The sequence below is a fragment of the Protopterus annectens genome, chromosome 9.part0, assembly GCF_019279795.1.
Source record: "Protopterus annectens isolate FY-2018-M chromosome 9.part0, PAN1.0, whole genome shotgun sequence".
Classification (NCBI taxonomy): domain Eukaryota; kingdom Metazoa; phylum Chordata; order Ceratodontiformes; family Protopteridae; genus Protopterus; species Protopterus annectens.
Window position 1 is genome coordinate 1413239315 of NC_056743.1, and position 17554 is coordinate 1413256868.

The window sequence follows — 17554 nt, forward strand, 5'->3', positions numbered from 1 at the left end:
TGAGTGAAAGGCTGCAAGAGAGGACATGGTGGTAGTCAATTGTCCATGGTTGGTTTTCATTTTCCAATAAATTCATGGTCACGAGTCAGTAAATATTTTATTTTTATTTATTTATTTTACATTTGTTGACTGGGATAATCCGACTGGATACATGTCCATTTTCATCGGAGGCCCAGAGCGAAATGCTCCAAAAGATAGTACACAAAGTTATCAAGACAATACTTAAAACATAATGCACAGATAGTTCTCTAGTAATAGTAATAGTAAATGCCTAGCTCGCACAGGTTACAACAGTGGTCTAGCAAGCAAAATTTACAGTCATTTATTTGTACCATAAGATAAGATAAGTAGATTTAGTAGTAAAGTTATGGTATAGCAGTTTAGTTGTGGAGACGGTACTAGTCAGGTTTACAGCAGGGCCATAGCCAGTGAGATATAAAATATTTTTAAAGACTTTTTTTGAATAGAGAAAGTGAGGGTTCCAGGGTAAGGTCTGCAAGAAGTACGTTCCAGATTTTGCCAACGGAGTTGGCAAACAGAGCATCCCCGGCTGAGTTGTTGGATTTGAATGTTTGAGCCAGTAGTCTGTTAGATGAGGTTACAATATGGGCTAATGATGTTTTTGAGTGCAGGTGTATTATCAGGATGATTGAGGACTTTATGTGCTGCTATGAGCTGGTTGAACTGCAACAGGGTGGGTGATTCGAGCCATCCCAGGAGATTTAGGTTTTGACAGTGATGTGTCCTGTATGCCGAGCCTGTGGCAAATCTAGCTATGTGGTTGTAGCAGCAGAATAGCTTGTTAAGATTGGTTTTATTCAAATTGGTGAGTAGAGGAGAGGCATAGAGAAGAGCAGAATGTAGGTGAGAGCGGGCAATAGCAGTTCTTGCAAGAGGAGTAAGGAAAGGTTTGATCTTGTAAAGGGAGACAAGTTTTTTGTTAATAATTTTGATAGTTTGATTGATATGCAAATCAAATGTATCTACTAAAACTCCCAGGAGTTTGGTTTGGGCTTCTGTGGAGATGATAGTGCCATTATTAGATTTTATGATGAAGAATGGATGGGAGGACCCATTAGTTGGGGAGAAAAGAAGCGGTTTAGTTTTGTTAGGGTTTAAGATCAGACAGCGATTTGTAAGCTAGTTTTTGATGGTATTGAAAGTATTCTGGGTTAATGTCATAAGATTTGTTAGGGACGTGGCAGAGCAGATAAAGGTGGAATCGTCTGCATATTGAATTCAGGTAGCATTTGGGATGATGGAGTGGAGGTCATTAATAAAGATAGAGTAGTAGGGCTCCTAGAATACAGCCCTAGGGGACTCCTAGGGTGATGGGTAGACAGGTTGATAGCTTTCCTTGCCAAAGGACTGCTTGTTGTCTTCCAGACAGGTGAGATTGAAACCATTGGAGAGAAAGGTGGTCTAAGTAGAAGGCCTTCAGAGTTTGGATGAGTAATTGGTGATTAGCCATGTCGAAGGCCTTAGAACGATCAAGAAATAGTGCTGAGGCTAGTATGTTGTTTTTGCGGTTGTGGTTAATGACATTAGAGAAAGAGAGGAGTGCTGAGGTGGTACTATTGTGTGGCCTAATGCCGTGCCGAGAGTCAGCTAGTAGCTTGTTCTGAATTAGATGGTGCATACGTTGTTTTTGAACACATTTCTCCAGAATTTTCGCTAGTGGTGATAAAATAGCAATGGGTCAGAAGTTTGATAGTGCAGTGAAGCTGCCCCCTTTATGGAGGGGTATAACATGGGATATTTTCCAGATTGAGGGGATGTTTGCTTCGGAAATGGATCTGTTAAGCAATATTGAGATAGGGTGTGCAATAGCATCTGCAGCTTTTTGCAAATACTCTGCAGGGAGGAGATCAGCAGCTAGGGTTGTAGGCTTTAGTTTCTTAATTAAGGCTTTGATAAGTGGAGTGGGAACCGGTTGAAAGCTAAAGAAGATTAGTGAACTGGGTTTATTAGTCTCTGAATTAGAGCAGGTGGGAGTGATTTGGCTAGCTAGAGCTTGGATAGTCTTAGTGAAGAAGCCATTGAAGGAATTTACAATGTCCTCTGGAGATTTGTGGTTAGACGCTGGGGGTGCTGGTGTAGAGGTTAGGACTGGGTGCAAGTGTTCATTAATTCCTGCCCAAAACTTTTGTGGTTTGTTATGATGTTTCTGTTGCAGCTAGCAGTAGTAGTTTTTTTGTCTAGAGTAATGGATGTTTTGGTATCATTCCTTAGCTGTTGATATTTAAGTTGGTCAGGTGGGGCTTTAGTTGAACACCAAGTGTCACAGGCTTTGTTTCTTAGTATGATTTTGAATTTGTTTTTTTTTTTTAAAAGCCATGGTGCATTATCTATGTTTGTTCTAACAGAGCAGGGAGGGGCATGGGAATCGAGGATCATAAGGAATTTCATATTGAAGTAATCTACTGCTTCATCCAGTGGGAGCTGTTTTAGAACTGAGCAGTTGCAAGCCTTGAGCTCATTTTGGAAATTGGTGAGGTTAAAGATTCATTTGTTTCTTATTGTTTTATAGGTGGGCTGGTGGGGGTTGTCCACTTTGAGTTTAATAATGTATGTGAGACAGTGGTCGCTTATGTCATCAGGCAGAGTCCCTGACTTATACATTTGAAGATGGCCATTGATAAGTATCCAATCTAGGGTACTCTCTTTGCTATTGGGTTTATTAATCCTGGTGGAGGAGGATATGGTCTGAGTGAACCCATATAGGTTAACATGTGTAGTAGGAGAGTCTGAGGAATAGGTGTTTCAATCAATGTTGAAGTCTCCTAGAACAATGGTTTCTTGGGTGTAGTTACTAGATATCCATTGTAGGATGTCTTCTATGGTGCTAATGTTCTTACCCAGTGGAATGTATACACAGGCAATGTACATAAATTTGTTTTTTTGATTTGAAGTTTGGAAATAAGAATTTCTGCATTATTAACCTGGGGAGGTTGTTGGGTATCTGTGGTGACAGGTTAGATTTATGGAGTATGGCTACCCCTCCTCCCTTTTTCGTGGACTAGTCTAATCTATATATCTGATACCCTGGGGGTAGTACCTTGTTGTCCTTAATTGCAGGCTATAACCAATTTCTTTGAGACATAATATGTCCGGGGAATGAACCGCTAGGAGGGCATGCAGGTTATGGACCTTATTGTTTAAGCTTCTGATGTTTAGATGACAGGCTAGGAATGAATTGGGGGCCTATCTGACAGATTTATGTGAGTAGGATTATTGGTATGGGATCTAATCGCAGCAGGTGAGGATTGACCTGGGTTAGGGTGGATGTCTCCATAAACTGTGAGGTTGCAGTGTAAACTCACTATATGTAAGTTAAGTTTCAGTATTTTATTTATAGGTTTTTGATAATGTCTGTTTTTAGGCTGATGTAACTTGATCTATTAGGCTGGTAGTATTTGGGGATTAAAGGGATGGGTGATATGGGGATCATTAAGTGTTCATTATTATTTGAAACAGGGTGGAAGTTGGGATTTGGGGTAGTAGAATCCTAGGTAGTTCTGATTTTCATAGGTGGTGCAGAGGTAGGGAAGAAGCAGCAGGGGTAGTAGGAATATATTGGCATAACAAAATACATTTGAGTTTCAGCCTTCAGATCCTTCAGAAAAAAATGTGCTAACACTAATTCTGTTATTCTAGCAAGTTTCTAATGTAATAAGAGCAATATTTAAACTCTGTGTCTATTTTTGGGCCTTTCTCCTGCCATTATTTCAGTTGTTGTCCAGATTTGTTGCAATAAGGGTTTAGAGGTATGAGAGCATACCTCTCCTTAACTGTTCCTGTTTTTGACTCAAAAATTTTCACTGTCTCTCTTAATCCATCATAAGACTGATGACTGGAGAAAAGGTAGTGAATTGCCCTTGATGAATATTGACAATAATTTGAGTTATAGGCTTTTTTACTACATAAAAGTGTATGTTAATTCACATTCTGTTATTCTGTCAATAGATCACCTTAATAATACTAATGTTTTAAGGGCGTCAAAGATTGTCACCGATTGTCTCTGATTATTTCTGTAGTTGTCCCTGATTCGTTGAGAGCTATGCTGTATTTGTCCCTGATTGGTTGAGCGCTATGGTGTAGAGTAAAGCCAGATGCACTTCAATGTGAGTCTCAACTCTCAAGGAAAGTGAGGCTCACTGTTGCTTATGCTACATCTGTTTGCAGTATCATTTTTTTTTGTTTGGTAGATACCTACTTTTCAGCAGTTTTGAAATAGAAGTTTAAAATTCAAATCTGCACAGTCACTATAAAAGTAGAATCACTGTAAATCTAAAGACTCTCTTAAACAGTGTGTTATGGTAACTGGAGCGAGACAGCCATATAGTGGGATACTGGTATGGTGGGATCATGATGTGGGGGCCTAACAAGGTCATGATGGGAGAGGATAAGGCTTGTGATGGGGGCCCCAGTCCAGTTCTTGCCTACGGCCTCCTATGACCATGATCCGGCTCTGACTGCTACTACAGTTTTGGAAAAATCACTTTCACCAATAACAGTAATTAAAGTAGGTCTCTTAAGGGCCTAGTCATTCTGATTGTAGACTAAAGAGATTTCAAAATAAACTTGTGATTCCATCAAATATTTGCAGTAAAGTGGTTATAAAGAGAATGTAGAACTGTAACAAAAGCCACAGAGATGAACAAAACAGAAGCAGAAGCCTTATGCAGGGCAGTCAGAATTTACTTTGAAAATAATAAAGACTTTGAGCATACACTAAGTAATGTACCACATGTAGTTATTTCTGAAAACACCGATCTGACACTCTTTTTCTTGGTTTGATTAATATTTATGTTATTGGTTTAGTGCACCAGATCTGAACAACATTAGTTTCACAAACAAGCCTCTCAACCTGTTAACATAACAAATCAGGACAAAGCCTGATATAATGGGGGACAAATAGCAAAAAATAGGGACGCATTTTAAATATTGCTTTTATATACTTAGAAAGTTGCTAGAATAACAGGATTTGTGTCAGCCTGCATTTTCTGAAGGATATGAACTCTGAAACCCAAATGCATGTTATTATTTAGTAACTTTAATCCTTAGATCATCCCAGTGATTTGTCAAAAAAAAAAATAAATAAATAAATACAAATACAATTTTTATGAGGATCAGACCAAAAATATGAGGCAAAAATCTGGACATTCTGGGAAAATCTGTACAGTTGAGAGCTATGTTCACAAACTGTCTACAAAATGGCATCTATTCTGAATTCCTTTTACTGCTGGATGATAAAATGTATCATCCAGAAAAGTTTTTGACCAGCTAAAGGCAATGCCAGGAAAAAGTAAATTAGTTGCTGAAAAAAATGTTTTTAAATTGACAGCATTGGTTATATTATTAACATTAATGCTTTGAACACATGCACCTCCAACTGTATATCATTAATTTTAGCTGTGGTGCCCATAAGCATAAACACCTCACACTCTCCACTACACTACCAACTTTTCTGGAATGTAATGCAGTTAGTGAAGGTTTTGATGAGAACTGTTTATAATTAACTGCAAGAACATATTCATACATGTAGGCTACTATCAAAAACTCAGTGTGAAGATAAAAAAGATTATAGTACCCTTTCAGCTGTCTACAGGGTTACAAACACTATATCTGAGTACATGAAAAAAGGTCTGCTTACAGGGACAATATTTATTGACTTTGAGAGCTTTTGAAGCCATGTACATTCCATTATTTTATCAAGACTAACACATTGCCTTTGGAGGTGGCCATGTGGTATAGTTTTGCAGCTTTCTATCTAAGGGACATTTCATGTCCTGCTAAGAAAATTCAACATCTAAAATCAGCAATGTATTCTATTGCAGCATCATTCAAAGACCTGTACTAAACTAATATTTTGATTGTAAATAAATGGCTTCCCCATAACTCATCAACTCAGTGTTAGAGGAGGAATGTTTTTGTTGATATTTGTTCATCAAACAGCATTCCTTGAAAACCTCATGCCAAAACTAAAATAAGCATTTTGTAGTGAGACAAGCCCTTCAACTTTCTTACACACTTTCTTTTCCTACATATTGATCCACTGTTACATAACAATGAGGATAAAGACAAACTTGCTGTTATAGTTAAAATACATCCACTAAATTCTAGACTCATAACCAAACAGTATACCTACTGTCACCAAAAGAATTAGGCTCCAAAATTAAAGAAACACAAATTTGATCTGAAGGTTTCCTTGAAGCAACACATGTAATTCCATGGAAAAATCTTTTGATCCCCCCAAAAATTAAATCAATAACTAACCTTTCAATCTAAAAAAAATCATATCAACAAACCAACAAACAAATGAACATGCATTGATTGCATGTAGGGTATGTGCACTTTTCTGTAATTGTAGAGTTGACAGATATAATTTCCAGGGCTGCTTTAAGCTGAGTCATTTGTTTACAGGCATTCCATCTGATTTTATCTAATTAAACAATTCCTTCTTTTGTCTAATTTTGTTTGTGTATTGCTATTTTCCATTACAGGGCCATCTCACTTTGAGCTTCGTTGTTACATTTACCAAGCTAGAAACCTTTTACCACTGGACAACAGCAGCTTTTCAGGTAAGCAAGGCAGTCTAATTGTTGTGTATCTAGTGGGCCAGTTATCACTTGCTAAAGATAACAGTCTGAAAAATAATATACTCTACTTAAAGCCAGTGAATGCTTTTATACAGTGGGTATTGCCCACAGAGGTAATTAATAATACTAAAGTTATATCAGTGACTAAAAAAATATCAGATCTGATGTTGAAAATTTTCATTTATTCCTCAATATCTGAGTTCAGATCCAATCCTCGGATCTGGCTCAGCTGTTTTTTTTTACAGCTCGTGGATACTACAAACTCTTGAGCTCCTCCCTTATCCATAATGCAGCAGTCCCCCTCTTTCCCCAGATCTCATTTGCCACCTTTGTGTACAGATGTGATTGCTGCAGGTTTTGAGCATTGGTTTATAGATAAGTGTTATTTATATATATATAATGTATTATTCAAACTTCTTTTCTCATTAAATTGTCCTCCCTTAAACCACATGTTTAAAATGAATCTTTTTTACCATTACTGGTATTTTTTTTTCTTTTATTGATACTGTTTGGTAGTTCTTCTATACCATTATCAATAATTTTTCCCTTTACCTATTTGCAATTCTAGTAATACCATTATTGGTACACTTTCTCTTTTCTTTTAAAAAAAACTTAATTTCTGTCTTCTTAGATTAGTATTTCCATTGTGTTCAGTAGTTTAAAATGGTGGATAAACCATCAGGTTTTAAAAAAGATGGCAAGTGCAGGCATAAAATCTCATTGCCTGATGCCCATGACTTTTGTGTGTACTGCTTGGGTCTGGACCATTTGCAGTCTTTCTGCTCTATTTGTAAAGCTTTCAATCCAAGAGCACTGGTGGACAGGAAGAATAAATTAATCCTCAAGGTTCTTTTTCCTTCAGACTTTGGAGACTCACGTACTGGGGCTCAAACCTCCAAGTCAGATAAAAAAGAGGTCAAGAAAAGACATTCTAACCAGCCCAGGTCCTTTCATTCTTCTTCGGATCTGACTATGGAACTACCTAAAAAAAAAACAGACTTCAGATCCTAAGGGTAAGTCTTTGGATCTGATTTCATCCGATACCAGATTAGTTTCTTCAGATCCAGTTCGTTCAGATCAGAAGCCTATTCCTAGAACAAGATATACATCTTTCTAGGATCCTCTCCCCTCTTGGCTCCCATCCCCATTCCTAGAAAGATGCTGCTACTCAAGATCTCCCTCCATAGTTTCTTCCCTTTCTTCCAGAAGTCTCACAAAAGCTGATGTAGGCAGAATGATGAGGAAGTTTCTTTCAGCACAAATTCAGATGGGAGTTCTCTCAGGTCCTACCCCCACAGGTCTGGAGACCTTTACTAGTACTACACTACCCATCTTGGCACCTTTTCCAGTCTGTCCATAGGCTTCAGAGGCCTTGGATCTGACACTTCCGACGCCATCTATATTGGATCCGACGATTGCTTTATCTTCAGATCCGATATCTTCCTTGAGTGCACTGGCTCCGAGTGTGTCTGAGCAGGATGGTTCTTGGAATCAAAGCATCATTGTTGGGGCTGTGGCATTAGTTTTTACTCCGAAGCCATAGGAGCCCTTTCTGCCCCTCAGAATCTCAGCATTCAATAGTTCAGTTTCAACCTCTGCCTCGGTTGATGTGCCTTCGGGTCAGAGGGAACTGCCAGTCCGGAAGCATGTGTTTTCAGCTCTGATGGCTTCCTTCTCCTTGGGGCATTCTACCTTTGAGGTGGTGGAGAGAGTGTTCTCTTCTAGAAGCCAAATGGTTCCTCACTCCTCAGATCTTTTCTCTGGATCCTAGATATCTTTCTGCCTTAAGCCTCAACATTCTACTCCACAGGGACAGCAAGCCCAAAGTCTCCAGGCTACCCAGCAGAGTATAATTATTTCTTCTGATACTTTTCTGGAGCATGCCACTGAAGTTGCTAGGAAATGCAAGAGGAGGCACTTGAGTTCCCCTCAGGAATCAGTCACAGAAGATACCAATTTCAGTGAAGGGGAAGGGTCCCCAAGATTACCATCTGATGACATATATTATTTGGAGACATTTTAGAGATCCTCAGACAATGGGGTGGTTGGTCTACCATTAACCCTTCCCAGAAGAAATTAGTATTCCTGGAAGCATTTGGTTCTGGTCCATCTACTTCCTGAGTGACTCCAACTGCTGATGAACCCATTGATTTGATCTCTTGGTGGGCGTGGAAGGAGCCTGATTCTGTTGAGGTGATCCCCAAGAGACCAGATAGTATCCTGACACCTCTGAAGGAAAGAGGATTCTGGAGCAAAGGAGTACCAGTGGATGCTATGGTCTTAGCAGCAGCCACAAAGAAGGAACTTGCAGAACAGAGTTCCCCTGTTCATCTCCCTAACAGGGAATCTAGGGCATTGGACAGATTTGGGAAGCATGTGTATGCTTCACTGACCTTTGCACTCAGGTCCCTGAATTACTTGGCCCAATTCACTAGATTACAGAGGGATTTGATCAAAGAACTTTCAAAATCCCTCTCTGGGACCAGTACTTTTGAGGCAGAGACTTCTATTGCTTCACAGATGGCAACCATGCAATCTATCTAATTCCTCCATGGGACTCATATATGCAGCTGAAGGAGCCTCAAGGGCAGCGAGTTCAGGCATTTCCATCAGGAGGCATGCCTGGATGCTCCTGGGTGACTTTGTGGAGAAGTCATCTTTTGTCATTGCGCCCTTTGATGGAAGTTCATTATTTTGCCCAAGGGTTAAAGACACACACTTCAGGTGTAAGCAGGATGGCAATACCGTGTCTGCAGTGGGTGTACATTTTTCGACTCCTGAAAGATCCTTTTTGAGGAATCAACAAAGTGGTAGAAAAATGTGGTTCAGGAAATCCTAGGGTCCATTCCATTATTCATGTGGAGAGAGTTTCTCTAGGAGCAGAGGGGGACATTCTAGGGGAATACACTGTCCACATGGCAGAGGAGGTCCACAGAACCAGGGGTCCAGAGATTCTTTTTCTAATAGACCCCATCAGCGCTCCTGAAAGGAAGCCCAATTGCCCACCTCTGGAGGCAGTTGGGGGTCGCTTACCTCTGCACCACAGAGCCTGGTTAGACATTACAAAAGATACTTGGATGCAGAGGATTATTTCCAGAGTTTATATAATTCTCTTTTCTCTTCCACCTTCATCAGTAAAAAACTTCCTGATGTTCCACCCAGTCAGACGAAAATAGGGGCTCTAGAAATACAAAAGCTGCTAGGAAAAACTGTCATCCAAGAGGTCCCACCAGACCAGAAAGAGTCCGGAACTTAAAGATTCTTTTTAGTGCCAAAGAAAACAGGGGACTGGAGGCCAATTTTGGATCTCAGCATTCTGAACAAATCAGTGCAGCATACCGAGTTCTAGATGGTCATGGTTCAGTCCATATTGCCTTTCCTGCACAACGACGACTGGATGTGCTCAATAGATCTCCAGGATGCATACTATCACATAAAAATGAACAGATGGCCCACGAGATATCTATGCTTCTGGCTGGGAGCCAGTCATTTCCAGTTCAGAGCACTCCCCTTTGTAGCAGCTCATTTGTGACTGCAGAGATTCTAGGTGCTGCCCTATCTAGATGACTGTCTCATACATGCTTCGAACAAGCATCTTCTGATAGCAGCTTCAGACTATGTACTCCAGATTTGTTCCAATCTAGGAATTACAATCAACCGCAACAAATCTCAACTAGAACCATCAGAAATGTTAGTATTCATAGGGGTCTTATTCAACACAACATCAATGACAGCTTCTCTTCCTTTGCCAAGGGTACTAACTATTTGTTTCCAAGTCAAGAAAATAATTCAAAACTTGTCTGTCACCCCCTCTGATTTAAAAAAAAAAAGGGATCGGTGTCCGCAGTGATAGTTGTAGTTCCGTTAGCAAGATACCGTATGAGAATTCTTCAGTGGACATTAGGAACCCAGTGGTCTATTCTACATCAAGCTATGTCCAACAAGATCAGTATAACTCAGGCATGTAAAAAAGTACATTTGTTGGTGGTGGATTCACTCAAATCAAATACTACAAGGTCATCCATTCTTCCTTCCTCAGCCCAAGGCCATAATGACCACGGACACTTCCCAGGTCATGTGATGGTGGGCATTTCTTGGGAAAGACTGTCCAAGACACTTGGTCCCCCAAAGAGGCCAACATGCATATCAACTTACTGGAAATGAGAGCAGTATGCCTAGTGTTGCAGGCATTCCAAGACTCTCCCCCTTCTGGAACTATTGCAGTTCAAATGGACAATATGTCTGTAGTATGATACATCAACAAACAAGGAGGAACCAGAACTTACCCCTTACGTCAAGAAGCTATGAGAGTGTGGCAATGGGTGATCACATCAAATTGATTTGTGATAACAGTGCTCATACTGGGGAAATCCAGTGTGATAGCGTGCAAGTTGAGCACATCCATACTATTACCTCACAAGTGGGTTCTCAACAAGGAAGTGGCAGAGATGATTTTTCACCAGTGGGGCCAGCCATGCTGTGACCTATTTGCATCTCACATGAACAAGTGCAGCAGATTCTTTGCCCTAATCCCTCTGCTGGGGAAGTCACCAAGAGATGCTTTCCTGCATGATTGGCCCCCAGGTCTCTTCTGTGCTTATTCCCCAACTCTTGATCCCCACATTTCTACAGAAGGCATCCATGTTGAAGAGCAAAGTCATCCTCATTTCTCCTTACTGGCCTCTACAAATTTGGTTTCCCTTCCTTTGGCCTCAAGTAGTTTACCCACATAGGATTCTGGAACCATTTCCAGGCCTCCTGTCTCACCCAAAAGACATGATTCACCTGGACAATTTGGGCCTAAAGTTGACCCCATGGTTTCTCCAATTCCATTGATAGCCAGACAACCCAAGCTCTCTTCCCCAATATGCCACATTCTTTTGCCTTCCCACAAAGCTTCCACTAAAAAAATTTACAAGAGTAAATAGAAATGGTTTGTTTTTATGGGTAGAGCAGAAAGACATTTATCCTTTTTCAGCACCAATACATAAATTTCTTGAATTCCTGGTTTCATTTTTTAATGATGGGGCTAGTCCTTCCACGGGTAAATTTCAGTTAGCTGTCATTTCCAATTTCCATATTGGAGATGATAATTCCACGATGGCTTCTTCACATCTTTGTAAGACATTTATAAAACGAACCTTTCTACTCAAACCACCCTTTAAAGATCCTAGTCTACCATGGGATCTGAATTTAATGATATAGGCCCTGACTCAAAAAACATTTGAACTGGCTGCAAAATATGATTTCAGATATTTGACTTGGAAAACTATATTCCTGATAGTCATAACATTGGCTTGGAGAATTTCAGAACTTCAAGCTTTATCCTCTAAGTCTCCTAATTTAATATTTCATAAGGATAGGGTGTCCTTAAGAATGTGTCCTTCCTTTCTTCCTAAGGTGGTGTTAGGATCTAACAATAATCAATCTATTAACCTCCCTGTGTTTTTTCTAAATTTTTCAAATAGAGAATGTTGTTGTGTCTTTCGGCTTATCCCGGTTAGGGGTCGCCACAGCAGAACTCCAGTCCGATAATGTTTGGTAGTGAATACATTTTGCATTTATAGATGTTCACAGACAATTATGTTTCTATCTTCACAGATCGGAGAAGTTTAGAAAATCAGTTATTTGTATCCTTTTCAGAAACAAAAGTTGGAGAATCAGTTACAAAGTAACTTTATCAAAACGGGTAACCGGCTGCATCTCCTTTGTTTATAACAAGTTTGGCCTGGCCTTGCCAAAACCTTTAAGAGCCCATTTAACCAGGTCCATGGCAACTTTATCAGCTTTTTTATCCAGTTCTTCCATGGACAATATTTATGCAGCTGCAATGGTGCTAATCCTCATACATTTATCACTCATTTCAAGTTGGATCTGGTCTCTAGGAGAAGAGCAGCCTTCGGCTCAACAGTACTCGGGAATATTCTTCCTTAGTGTTCACCCGGGATTCAAGTAGCTGGAGGACTCTGTCCTACATGTTGAGGAATGAATGAAAATTGACAACATCAGATAAAGAAGTTATCTACTTTCCATAACGTTCCATCTATGTTGTCCATTTTCATTCCTTCTCACCTCCCCTCCCTCCAGCCTCCTGCCCTTATTTCTTGATGATTTCTGGAAGAACTGAAAATTTTTACAGGAACCAACGTTCCTGTTGTTTGAGCTCAAGATAATGACTTTCAATATAAAAGCTTTCATTTCATTGATATATATCAATAAAGGGCAGCAAACAATATCTGAGGAAATAGGGGGACTGCTGCAGTATGGGTAAGGGAGGAGCTCACGAGCCTGTAGTATCCACAAGCTATAAAAAAGTGGTTGAGTTGGATCCAAGGATTGGAGCTGAACACACATATTGTGGAAGTATATAAATGGATAACACAGATGAAACATTATGGTGAGTATATAATTTCTTTATATCAACTGTCATTTTATAAAATTGTTCAGATAAGTGTTAAAGCAGATAAAATAGAATGGTCCTGGATACACTGCATTTGGAAGTAATTTTGTGATATATTCCATTTAAAGTATTCTAAGTATTTGTCATCATGGCTAAAAAGTGGTTATTGCAGTTAAGTCACCTGATATTGCTACGTGTGCAAGAAGAAAGTTAGGGTGCACTATGTCAACCTCAGCAAATTAAATTTCATGAAATAGGTGTTATTACCTAAATGTTGAACAGCACAGTGGTGTAACATTTGGTGTTGCTGCCTCCCAGCACTTGGTTTTCCAGTTTGGTTCTTGACTGGGGAGCTTTCCGGTGAGACTTTGTGTGTTCTTTTGCTGTGTACTTTGTGGTTTTCCCAAATCCCAGAGTCGTACTGTAAATTAATTGATGCTGTGTAATATTGCTCATAGGTTTGCTTGCTGTGTGTGAAGTGAGCATGTGTGTTTGTCCTGTGATAGACTGTTACTTTGTGTGGGATTACATTCCCTGCCTTTTCCACAGTGTTAGGATGGGCTCTGACTCCCCTGTGTCTGAGAATTAGATTGTCAGTAGTCACAAAATGTGTGAATAAAATTAATGAACCTGAATAAGTAGCTTGCTGCAGCACTGTATATTAATGCTGTAAGAAAAGCATTGTTTACTAACAGACATGTTCAGTAGGACATCAGAAAGCAATTGCTTAGGGTCTCAAAATATTGAGCCACCGTCTGCAATCATTCATCTAAGAAATGCAGATTTTATGAATTAAGAATTACAGTTCTTGGGTCCATAATGGGTAATAATGTGCCTCTGTTTCAGAGATGGCAGCCCCCCAGGTTCACTTCCCTCATTAAATAAATTATTATTTAGCCTTGTCTACTGAAATATTTAATTGTCTATTATTTGACATATCTCAGGTTTTCCACAACTGTCTACATCCATGTCCATAGAAATCAGAAGTCCGCTGAGTGGAATAAGAGGTGCTAATGCTTACGTGACTGTCATTTTCCTTTGGCTGGATATAACCCATCTTTTGTTGAGCCACCTGAAGATAAAAAAAAGCAATATTAAGCTATGCTTAAGGAGTCTCATTTAGTTGACTTTATTCTGTATGAAGAATAATGTCTGTAAAGATATACATGGTATATGCAGTACATGTTTGTGGTGCCATGACATAAGTTAGCTCATACTTATCTTCTTGCAGAGCCATTGATTAGGTTGAAATATATGAAGCACTAGTTTACCTCTTTCATCAGAAAGCATATGTTAGGCTGGATTCACTTTAGAACATCGAAAGCTCATAACACTGAAATTCAAAACACTGAGACCAAAATCTTGAAAATTCAAAATGCTGAAAACTCAAAACATTGAATCCCATAACACTGAAAATACATAGGAAAGCAATATGTACTATATTCCAGTACAGCTACATACAGAAACAAATGCAAAACAAACCATATTACACTTCTCCACCCCCCCTGCACCCCCCATGTGGGGGGCTGCACCCCTCACACCCCCAGCTACTTAAATATATCAACTCCGAGATCGCACTACACTAAACTGTGTTATGCTGTATAGAAAGTAAGAAAGGAACATGACTGAGGTTATCTATGAAACTCCAGTAAGTATCTGAGAGATATATAGTAATGTGTAATGTTTTAACAATGAAGTAGTGTTTCTTTTAAACAAGTAGTCATGAAGTATGGAATGGTATGTTTGCCATTTTGTTCTGTGTAGTGCGATCCCAGAGTTGATATATTTAAGTAGCAGGGGGTGTGGGAGGCGCAGGGGGCTTGCCCCCCTGCTCATAGTTGGAGAAGTGTAATATGGTTTGTTTTTTATTTGTTTCTGTATGTAGTTGTGCTGGCATATATTAAATGTTGGTTTCCTATGTATTTTCAATGTTATGGGATTCAATGTTTTGAGTTTTCAGTGTTTTGAATTTTCAAAATTTTGGTCTCAGTGTTTTGAATTTCAATGTTATGGGCGTTCAATGTTCTAAAGTGAATCTGTTATGCTACATATCCACTCTCCCCTAAACCACACATCATGTGAGTCTATAGCAACTCAAGCAAGTTTTCAGACTTGGCTTACTAGTGTTAAAACCCCTGTTAACTGATGCATTAAAACGTACAGCATTTCCAGAAATTAAAAAAAAAAGAAAAGAAAGCAAGAGTTAAAGTTGTAAGGATTTTTATTTAATCTCAGTAAATTAAGTTAATATGAATTATCAGCCATGGCTTGAAAAATATATATTTACCATGTGATCTCAGCTGTTGAATATTTTATATGGTAAAATATTGTCATGTGTATTTTTTCTTATTTTAGATCCATTTGTTCGCGTGTCCTTTCTCCATGTGAGTCAACACACAGAAATTCTGCACTCCACCCTAAACCCAGTCTGGGATCAAACCATCATTTTCAAAGATGTGGAGATTTATGGCAATCCCCAAATTATTCTTCTGAACCCACCAGTTGTCACTCTAGAGATTTTTGACCATGACCAAATGGTAAGTTAAAACCTTGAGCTCAGCAAAATATAACTTTTAATCTCTATGTGACAGCAACTGACTAATGTTGCAGTGTATACTTTCTAGCACCCCATGGACATCATTCTTTATTTAATGAATGAATTTGATGGGTACTCCCAATAACAGATTTTAATATCATTTGTTAGTATAGCAGTCTGTTCACCACATGATTTCGGGTTTTAGCTTTCACTCCCTCTTCAGATAAGCAAATGTTTCACTTCATTAGCAATGACAGAGTATAGCATTTGAAAAATACCATACTGTCAATTTATTTATTTATTGACATTTGATTACTGGGAAAGTCCAAATGGTAGGAGCCCATTTTTAATGGAGGCCTGTGGAGAAAAGCTCCAAAGTATTACAAACATTTTAAGAACAACACTTTTACAATCTTTTTGGTGAGTAGATGACTGTAAATAAGGAAATTATTCTTTTGAGCTGGGATACAGGATCTGAATTGCCTAGACATAGTGAGGCCTTATTAATTTTAATTCTGTTGGCTGCCAAAAAAAAGGCAAGTGCTAGAAAATGCAAATCAAAGTCTATACCAACAGTATTTGAGGTATTGAACATTATAAAAGAGATGAAAGAATTGGAAGAAAGATATTTAGGAAAGGTAAGGAGCAAATTGCATAGAAGTAAATGAAACCTGTGAGAACAATGCATGCATAATAATGTTCAGGAGGAGCAGTGAGCTTTAAGAGAAGGCGGGAATTTAGCAAGCTTTTGTAATATTGGACTGATGATAGTAGCAAAGAAATTGTATGCGATGTATATAGTACTTAAATGTTAAAATGGTTATTTTTCTTTGCTGTTAATGTATGGTTGCCTATGTCTTAAGTGATAATTTAATAAAGGTTTTTTAAAAAATAAATAATTTTACATTCTTCAAAAATAATACAAAAATATTTGCAGTTTAAATAATTATACCAAATTAGATATACTATGGAAATATTGATTAAGAATAGATACAAGTTATATGGTAATGAGTTAATATTTAGAGAATTTTTTTGCCAGTTTGTGGAGAAATTAAATGTAAGTTAGTATAATTTATTTATTTCTTTAGCATTTGTTTACCAGGATCCTTCAACTGGGTGAAAAACCCATTTTTAGCAGAGGCTTGGGGAGAAAAGAGAATTGCAATATGAAGTGAGAGGAAAAGCAGGCTTATGGTATATTTAGAGAGAAAGCCAGGGGAGTTAAATTGATATAAGTAAGAAAGTGAGTGAAGAAGGTAGAGAGAGAGGAGGTGTAAGGTATGACTACATACTTGTTCACATTTAGGGATATCGTTTATCCTGGTGTTGAGCAAGAACAGAGACAGATTTTGGCAAAGATGTCTTTCAGAATTGTTTTGAAAGATATGAGGGAGGAAAGGATCAAAGATATTGACCTGATGGATACAGATAAGGAGTTCCAGGTCTTAGCAGCATAGTACGAGTAGAGACAATGCCTAGCAGATTTCATAGGTTTATGGGCAGACAGGAGTTTTGGGTCATTTTCATCAAGGTATGAAATTCTTCATTTGGGGTAAAAAAACAGTATCCTTCTATCCATTAATTTTGATACTATGAACACAAGCAAATTTTGCTGAGAAATAGAAGCACTTTGTTTGCCTGTTACCGCCTGCTAACCATCAGACCTCTCTTTGCTAACTGGCTTATTTATCAGTACACCAAGGTGAAAGCTGAGCAAGAGAGGTTATCATTATGCAGCCATCAGGTGGTGGTCAAATTTTTGTTTATGGTCTTAACCCCACAGTGCATGTCCAGTAGCACACTGCCAAGTTTCGGCATGCTTTGGGTGCCACTGAGGCTGTGTCACTCACTTCCATGAATGACATGGCCCATCAAAACAGCCCCCTCCCCCAAAGTCAGTGGTTCCATGGGGACTCTGGTCTTCCCTGGAGATTCATCCATGGGACTGTGTATCCTAGAGATGCACTGCCACAGTCTGCATCCCAGGAGAGGTGAGTAGACAAAGCCATCTCACTC

At 38.9% G+C, this 17554-nt stretch overlaps 1 protein-coding gene across 1 annotated transcript in view; it reads left to right on the top strand.

Moving 5' to 3' along the window:
* Window positions 1-17554, top strand: part of LOC122810691 (myoferlin-like) — a 1883765-nt gene that overhangs the window by 177549 nt on the left and 1688662 nt on the right. Inside the window, 2 exon segments of the mRNA XM_044082260.1 lie at window positions 6507-6584; window positions 15358-15539. Coding sequence (XP_043938195.1) covers window positions 6507-6584; window positions 15358-15539 — 260 coding nt within the window.